Source organism: Belonocnema kinseyi, chromosome 7, assembly GCF_010883055.1.
Source record: "Belonocnema kinseyi isolate 2016_QV_RU_SX_M_011 chromosome 7, B_treatae_v1, whole genome shotgun sequence".
Taxonomy (NCBI): domain Eukaryota; kingdom Metazoa; phylum Arthropoda; class Insecta; order Hymenoptera; family Cynipidae; genus Belonocnema; species Belonocnema kinseyi.
Window position 1 is genome coordinate 59,992,306 of NC_046663.1, and position 9,580 is coordinate 60,001,885.

General features: G+C 28.2%; 1 protein-coding gene across 1 annotated transcript in view; it reads right to left on the reverse strand.

Moving 5' to 3' along the window:
• The window catches only part of LOC117177073 (probable cationic amino acid transporter), a 119,748-nt gene that overhangs the window by 30,184 nt on the left and 79,984 nt on the right, over positions 1-9,580 (reverse strand). The window contains exons 5-8 of the mRNA XM_033367555.1: positions 4,404-4,575; positions 1,488-1,671; positions 1,285-1,409; positions 934-1,187 (exon numbers count right to left, since the gene is read on the reverse strand). Coding sequence (XP_033223446.1) covers positions 934-1,187; positions 1,285-1,409; positions 1,488-1,671; positions 4,404-4,575 — 735 coding nt within the window. The remainder of the gene's footprint in view (positions 1-933; positions 1,188-1,284; positions 1,410-1,487; positions 1,672-4,403; positions 4,576-9,580) is intronic.

The following is a 9,580-nucleotide window of genomic DNA, read 5'->3' on the forward strand; positions in this document are numbered from 1 at the left end:
TTTCCATATTAAAAAAAACTCGCAGGTTAGTCGCTTCTCAGTCCTGTAACTTGTAAATGCGTAAACATAAATGGCTGAAGTTTTGACAGGCGTCATTTGAAGTATCAAGCTCAACAAAAATGGTTCACATTAGTGAATACTAATGCCATCTCTTAGAATTTTCAGGTACTTATCAGACTGCCTAGTAGCTTGACAACGTGAGCGGGGTATGAAATTGTCATGCAAACGGAATTCTATTTTCTTCCATGCTTGTGAAGCTGCTACAGGTGAGCAAATAGTTTGAAAAGTGCAATCGATTAATTGAGTTGATTCATGTGTGCTTTCGCCTGGTAAAGATTACTTTTCATTCAGATTTGTTTCATGTGCGTAATAACGTGAAATGTCACAGAAAAAACAGAAGATAAACTTTACATCGATTTCCGATGAAAAATTCCCTGCAACAAAAATTAACTTTACGGAATAAACTTTAACCAAATATCGGTTAAACTTCCTTTTGTTTTTCCATGGCAACACATGTGTTTTGAAAATCGCGAAGTTGTCTGAATAAAACTTTATCCCTCTAATAAAGTTCCTGAAACAAATTTTATCATTACTTTATTCTGTGGTATAAACATCCGTAGTGGTCCTGATTCGGCACCAAAAAGGTAGTCCTTTTATTTTCTTTGTTTTCCCATTGAATTTTCCCTGATTCCATTTGACAATATTCTAAATGTTTTTTTTCGTTGTAAATGGTCTAAATTTATCAATTTCAGCAGTAACAATCATGTGCAGACTTAGGACTAGGGGAGTGCCGGGTTTGGATCACTAAAAAAAGTGTTGTCAAACTTTGAACAATTTTTTCTCGAAAGCATCAATTTCAGCACTAGAGCCTTTTTCTGGGCCAATCATATATAAATAAAATATATTATATTGGAAGTAATAAAAAACATTTACCATGACACGTTGGCCATTGTTACTGGCAACAAGTTCCGATTGAGACGCCTGAACTGTGTTCAAGGCTGAAGATAACTGATCTGGTCTGAGCTCTTTGCCGTAACTAACTTGCCCGTTGCTCTGTGGTTCTTTCGTTGGAGTTCGACAAGGTGTGCGTAAACTTTGAGGCAATAACTCGACCAAGTTAGTGGTGTTTGGTTGGTACCGTAATATTAGAACGCACGTAGAGACTAGAGTGTAGGCTAGCAAAGTACCTGAATAATGAGAAAATGTAAAAAATCAAATTTGATTAAATTTTTCCCCAAAACTGAATTAGGTATCACTTAAAACTTTGATGATTGATATACCTACCAATACTCATCATTTCCACCAATACTTCCAATTTAATTAATAGTGCCGCGAAAGCAGCACATACTCCTGAAATTAAGGTGGCTAAGGCTGGAGTCCCTGTCACGGGCCACACTTTGCTCAAGGATCTAATTTAAAAGAATGTTGAACATTGAATATATTTAAGAAAAATCTACCAAATTTACTTTTGGAAAAATAACTAATACCGAAAAATCAGTCCATCTTGAGCCATAGCGTAAACTATCCTAGGCATGGGGAACATGCTACCGAACATGGAAACCGTCAATCCGGCTAGAGCACCAATAGCAACAATATATTTGCACTTATTAGCTCCAACGTAGCCGAACATTTCCACCAACGCCGAGTCTTGATCGACTTCGTCGTAAGGAACTAGAAATTTTAAATTAGCAAATAATTCGGAATTATATCATCTTTAAATTTTTTTTTAATTTGAAGAGACAGTCAAAGTTTTAATCGTAAGTAACAGTGGTAAGTAGAGTGGTCCAAAAATGCATTGAAAAACTTTTTTCTCGAACTTTTATGAATATCACCCAGAAGTTTGTTCGAATCCACAAAATATAAATCCATTGAAAAAAACGATATTCAGAGGTGGGGCAAGTCTCATGAAGTTTATCATGTAATTTCAATAAGAAAAAAGGACCTTTTTGTAAATTTTATTGAGAATCGTCAACATTAGGTGAATTGAGTTGAACTTCAAGATTTTTCATCACAATTAGCTATATAATACAAATAAATTATTACTTTGTACATAAAACCTAATAACTCTTTTTATAGGGTCCCAAATGAACCATATAAGTGAGAAAATTATGATTTTTTGCTTTTTTTAAATTGCAATATGTTTTTATACATAAAATAGTACTTTATGCTGATAATTAGATGTTTAAATAAATTTATTAAATAATTAATTATTGCTTGTAGCCATTTTCTCTTAGAATAGTCAGAAAGTCGCGGGTTTTTTCCACAAATTTTCCACTTTTTTCGAATTTCCAATTAGAAAGTGATAATAGTTAATTTTAACAAACATAATTGTTTAAAAAATGTATTATTATTAATAATAATATTCTCTTGGACTAATGCTGGAAAATTGCAGTTTTCTAAAAAAAGTTCCACTTTCTGACCAACTTTCAATTAGAATGAGATAAATAATAATTTAACCACATTAATTGTTTAAAAAAATTATCATTATTGCTAATAATATTCAATTTGAATAGTGATATAAAGTTGCAGTTTTTTCTGAAATTTGTAACTATTAGTCCACTTTTCACATGAAGCGAGTTAATAATTAATTTAAATCAGCATAAATAATTATATAAACAAATTATTATTGTTTGTAAGTAGCTTCTTCTTTATGAGTGTTAGATAGTAATAAATAATGGATGTTTACAAATTTACTTGTTCAAAGAATTTATTATTGTTTATAGGTATCTTCTTTTAGATATTTGCTAGAAAGGTGAGGGTTTTTCATTAATGAACAACTTTCTGTCCACTTTCCAGTAAGAGTGTTGTAATAAATAATGAAATTCAACAAGCATAATTTTTTAAACTAATTGTTTTTTAACTATCTTCTTCTATATTAATGCCAGGTAGTTACGTTTTTTGGAAATTTTTGTCCACTTGTCATTTAGTGAAATAATAATTGATTAAATTTAAGAAACATTTGTTAAAATAATTTATTATTGTTCTCTTGAAATGTTCAGCTTTTCTTTGACTTTTTAGTTTAGGAACAAATTTATTTCAGAAAAATATATTTACAAAAAAGTAAGAGATTAAAGAGAATGATTCTGTCCATTATTTATTTATTATTTGTTTATAACTAGAACGGAAAAGCAATGTTAAATGTTTCAGAAAAACACATAACTCTATATCACTTATCTAAGCGAAAATAGTTATGAACAATAATAAATTGCTTAAACAACTATTTTTATTAAGTTTGATTAATTATTACCTCATTCATTTAAAAGTGGACAAAAAGTTTAAAATGTCAGAAAAAACTGCATCTACCTGGCATTAAAATAGATTTAAATAGTTATAAACAATAATAATTTGTTTAAAAGTTATTTTGAATAAATTTAATTAATTATAAATTCACTCAGAGGGAATAGATAAATAGTCAAAAATCTCAGAAAAACCGCAATTTTCTACCACGAAGGAAATAGAATATTAACAACAATAATAATACATAATAATAATAATTGCATAATAATACACTGTTTAAACTATTATTTTTAATAATCATTAACTTTTACATCACTCTAATAATCAGTTGGACAAAAAGTGGACAATTTTTGAAAAACTGCAACTCTCTGTCTCTATTTTAGGAGAAAATTGATGCAAACATTTAATTATTAGTATAAAGTAGTATTTTATGTATTAGAACCAATTTTCACGTTTAAAAAATCGCAAAAAAAGTCATAATTAGCACCAAAAACCCGCAAAACCTATTTTTCACTCATGACATTTCTTTGGACCCTATAAAACAGACTTATGGGGGTAGAATTTAAAAAGTAATATTTGATTTACATTCTATGGCTAAATGTGGAGAGAAATGTTAAGTTTCAAACTGATGCACCTAATATTGACGATTCTGAATAAAATGTACAAAAACCTCTTTTTTATGCAAAATACGCGTCAAACCTTACAGCGCTTGAGAAAACTAAAAAAAAAATTTTTTTTTTTAATTAATTAATTTTTTTTGTAGATTCAAACAAATTTCCGGACGACGTGTATGAAAATTCGAAACCAAAATGTGGACCACCCTAGTGGTCAGTATTAGAAGTACAGAAAAAACTTTTCCCTTTTTTTACAATCACAGAAAAAACAGAAGATAAACTTTACATCGATTTCCGATTAAAGATTCGCCGCAACAAAAATTAACTTTACAGGATAAACTTTAACTAAATATCGGTTAAACTTTTTTTGTTTTTCCATGACAACACATGTATTTTAAAAAACACGAAGTTGTGTGAATAAAACTGAATCCCTCTAAAAAATTTCCTGCAACAAATTTTATCATTACTTTATTCTGTGATCTCCTTTCCAAAATATCCCTTTATGTTCCCTAAAATACTTTGGTTTTGGACTTTATTTTTCTAGAAACTTACCTATCAATGTGAGTACCATACTACTGGTGACGTATGCGATGAGTATAATGAGAAGTGACATTACTATAGCTAGAGGGATGCTCCTCTTCGGATTCGTCGCTTCTTCGCCAGTTGTAGCTATTATGTCGAATCCAATGAAGGCATAGAAACAGGTTGCAGCGCCAGTGAAAACCTGCAAACAAATGCATCAGTCTGTTAGTTCATTTACTAAGTCAAATTTGGGTCAAAAATGGGCCAAAACTCACAGTAAATGCCAGTTGATCAATTTCGTCCCGAAATTGGACCAAAACGATACGCAAATCTTCTACACATATTTCGAATTTTTTTAATAAAGGGCGTTTCAACCAGAGGCCGACCTCAACATTAAATTTCCTCATTTCACTCCATAAATACTAGAATCACTTCATCTTTTTTCAAACAATTAGAACATTGTGCGCGCTACGCATACACTATTTATTACCCTTTCTTTAGATAAAAGTCTACTAACAATGGGTGTTTGTTTGGCCTACGGCATCGATTTTTTTGTTGCTTTGCAGGTGAAAAGAGGATCCCAGTCTGTGGGAAAAATTGTTGTTTTTTTTTTCTCGGCAATTGTTCACATTTAGGGGTTGCAATCACCCCTTATATATTTTTGAGTCTTGTACTGTTTTAAGAGGTGAAATTCTTTTCTTTTATTGTTTTGACAAAAAATTGTTTTAATTTAATCTCTATTGCAATATTAGCTTGTGTCATAAAAACACTTACCCTCTAGAGTATTATAATTCAGAAAATCTACCCCGAAAATGCTTCGCTATGTGACATATAGTTTAAGAATTTGGACTTTGTTGCTGCAAACATCTTGTTTTGATATTTAATTGCATTTAAAATGATCAGCGATATTCGAGACGTCTCATAAATTATGTGTCATTCGCCCCTTTAATATTATCAATGAATAAGAAATAAACTTATTAATCTAATATTTCCGTGAGTAATGGATTAAAATATTTTGTTTGGAAAATCCATAATAATATAACTTACTTTTAAACGACGATACATGTTCTTATATTAATCAACCCTTGTTATGTAAAAACTACCCTCAACAATTTTTTATGTTCTGTTTAGCAAGAAATTTTTATGATAAAACATAAACCAGAACTGTTTAGAGAATTTTTATTTATGGTCAGACACGTACATATTTCCATTGAAAATTGCACATATATACACATACCCTTACACATAGCGACCCTTCAACACTTCACCCTTATTACTTAAGGGTTTCGAAAGAAAATGTCCAGAGCCATAGAGATTTATAGACCGATGTAAGAAAATTGGAAATTTTCTTTCACCCTGGAATTCAAACTTTTCTGAAACCTTCTTTTTTCGTCCGAGGAAGTTGTAAATCTTTCAGAAGTGCATGATGAAACTAGGTAAATCTAGAAAAATAATTTTCGAAAGAAAAAAAAAAAGATTTCCAGAGTATCTCTGGTTGAAAATCCAACTATTTTTAATTGAAAGTTCGATACCTCCATGTAAACATCTTTTTACTTTTCATGATTATATTTTATTGCACTACTCTTACTATAAAATATACGAAAGTCAAAAATAGTATTATACATTTTTTAATATAAAATTTGTATCTATTAAAATTCCATCCAATAGATTGAAGTTCATGTTCCAATAATTTTGTCGGACTAGACATCGACTTTTACTACTGAATTTCCAGTAACAACACGCTGACCTGTACTTCTTAAAATAATAGTTGTTTAAGGAAGATTCTTTGAATATGTAAAGAAAATTCGCAGAATAAGTATACTGTGTATACAAAAATTATATTATATTTAAATTATTTTGAAATTTTACTTGATTAATTATCAAAATAATCTTTAATATTTCGGTTGATAAAGCGGTTTTTTGAACAGCATACTTCTTTTTAAGCTTTTTCAAGCATTTTTATGCCATTTTAGTTGTACAATTCGACTGCTTTAAGTTTATTTTTTTTAATATACTTTCAAAGATTATTATTGCACCTCCACCAGCTCTGAAAATTATTATTTTTTATTCTAAAAGTGTTTCATTAAATGTACATACCTAGTTCATTCCAAAATAAAATAGTTAAATTTTCAGTTAAAAGAAATTAATTCAAACCAAAAAATTGTCAACAAAATAATTAAATTTTCAACCGATGAGAGAATATAATATTTTTTAACGAATTAGTCGTTGAATTTCTAAAAAAATGACTTTAACTAAATAGTTGCATTTTCAACAAAAGTATAAAATTCCTGAATAGCCAGTAGAATTTTTAATCAAAGAAGATCAATTCCGAATAAAAAATATAATAGTAGAATTTTCAAACAAAAAGATTTAACTTTTAACCAACTAGTTAAATTTTTAATTAAATATAGTAGTTACATTTTCAACTAAAATGATTCATTTTTAGCCAAAAATGGAATAGTTTAATTTTCAGATAAAAAAATTAATGTGGTTAAAAATGATATTATTTGGTTGTAAATGTAATTATTTTGTCGGAAATTTAATAAATTGTTGTTGGTAAGTCACTCTTTTTTATTGAAAATCTACTCTGTTAAAAGCTCATCCTTATGGGTTTGAAATTCAACTAGTCGTTAAAAAATTAACTTTTGCGTGACAAATTTAAGTGTATTCTAGATAATTTGCCATTTAGACTAAAATATTTTTTCCCTCTTGACTGAAGAATCTTTCTTGGTTAAAAATAAAATCTTTTTTTTTTTAAATACGTCTTATTGGGTAACTTAAATTGTTTTGTTTTTAAATACGTCTTATTGGCTAATTTAAATTGTTTTGTTTTTAAATACGTCTAATTGGGTAACTTAAATTGTTTTGTGATTAAAATTAAAATCTTTTCTGTTTAACATATTAACCACTGTATTTTTCGTTCGAAATGCAACTTTTTGTTTTTAAAAATGATTTACTTGGTAAGCCACAAAAGATTTTCTATATAATTTAAACTCATGGGTCTACTAAGGTTTTACTTTATTGAACTATTTTGTTGGAAATTAATTTATTTTGTATTCAAAAAATTATTTTTTATCCGAAAATTCAAATTTTCCATTTTTGGCTGAAAATTAAACATTTTGGTTGAAAACACAATTATTTGGTTGACAAATCAACTACATGATTAAGAGTTGTACTTTTTTGTGAAAAAAAAAACATTTTTATATTGACGATTCTTAATTTCACTGAAAAATTCGAATATTTTAATTCGTTTTTAAAGAGAAATTAATCTTTTTGCTAAAAACTTATTAGTTTTTTTTAGTTCAAAATTCAACTCATTGGTTAAAAGTTAAATCTGTTTGGTATACAATTCTACTATTATATTTTTTATTCTGAATTCAAAATTGTATGATTAAAAATTCTAAGAACAGGTTAGGAATTTGATACTATTATTAAAAATGCAACTATTTTGATAAAAATTCGTTTTTTTTATCAGAAATTCAACTACTTGGTTTAAGGGGGGATAAAGCATGAAAAACCGCTTTTTTATAGGTTTTTTTAGAGATCTGGTTAAAGTAAATGTATTTAAATGCTTTGCATGTTACAAAGTATTATTTTAAAAACAATTAGTAATTTTTTGTAGAAAAATATCGTCAAATAAGCCAGTAACATAGCAATTTCGAGTACGCCTCTTTAAAAAGATGATTTGCGGTTCCAGCGATATCTCAAGGTAGATTTATCGGAAATAAAAAGGTTGCAAAATTTAGTTGAAATATAAGTTGTTCCTGACCCTAACGACTGCTTTTAGGAATTTTTTAAAAAAATGTTGTGATCATTTGAAGCAAAATATGCAATTTTGTACGAAAAATTTCGTCATTTTATAGCAAAAAATGACGTTAATATAAAAAATTTTAACAAAGATATCGTTGGGGGGATGATTTTTATATGTAGAAAAAGTTTACCAAGTTTAAGAAGGATCGGTTCAGTAGTTTTTGTAAAATCGCTGGAACGGACTTTTAAGAAGTGGTTTCGAGAAAAACTCGTTTAAATTTTTAAACGTTGAAAAAGTGAAGAAAAAAAATTAATTTTTTAACGATTTTAGCTCCTTAATTCTTCCATTACACTGTGCATACATCACGATCGTAGAAAGTGTAGTGAAAACTAATAAAAATTCTATTATTTTATAGTATTTTTCATTGTGTTCTGGTACGTTCATGTATTTTCAAGCGCATGGCGGTCTATGAAGAGGGTCGGCTTTAAATCTATAACTTCCAGAGTTCTGCTCCGATTGACTTAAAATTTTGACACAAAATTTAAAAAATTTTTTACCACAAATAAACAATAACAAACCATTTTTTTCAAGTGCTGATCCCCCATTCCCCCTTAAGGTTAAATTAATTCGTTAAAAATACATTTTTTGGTTGAAGATTCATTTCTTTGGTTAAAAATTTACTTTTTTGTTTGAAAATTCTTTTTTTTCAACTGAAAATTTAACTATTTCATTTTGCATTCAACTGGGTATGTAAATTTAATGAAACACTTTTAGAATAAAAATAGAATAATTTCTGGAGCTGGCGGAGGAGCTATAATCTTTGAAAGTACATTTTTAAAAATAAACTTAAAACAGTCAATTTGTACAACTAAAATTGCACAAAAAGGCTTAAAAAGAAGTATATTATTCAAAAAACCGCTTTATTATCCGTAATACTAAAGATTATTTTGATCATTAATCAAGTAAAATTCCAAAATAATTTAAATATAATTTAATTGTAGTTTTTTCCACACGCGTTGTTAGTGGAAATTCAGTGGTATAGGCCGACATCTAGCCAGACAAAATGATTGAAACCAGATCTTTAATCTATCGGATACAATTTTAATAGAGAACAATTTTATATTAAAAATTCATTATACTATTTTTGACTTTCGTATATTTAATAGCAATTGTGTAAACTTTTATTAATTTTTCGACAATTAAAATGTTTAGAAAGTAATATTTACAATATTTCTGCAGTATTTCATAACTTAAAAAATCTGTAATTCGTAGTCTAAGGTAGTTAATTTGAATTAGAATACTACCCTTAAAAGTAGAAAAACCACCCTCTTGAGGGGATTCAAATTTTAAAATCCGATGTTTTATACAGCTTAGATATTTTCTCCTTGTATGATTAAAAATGATTTTCTTAAAGTTAAATTATTTATTTTTTTCATTTTATACAAAAAGCATTGAT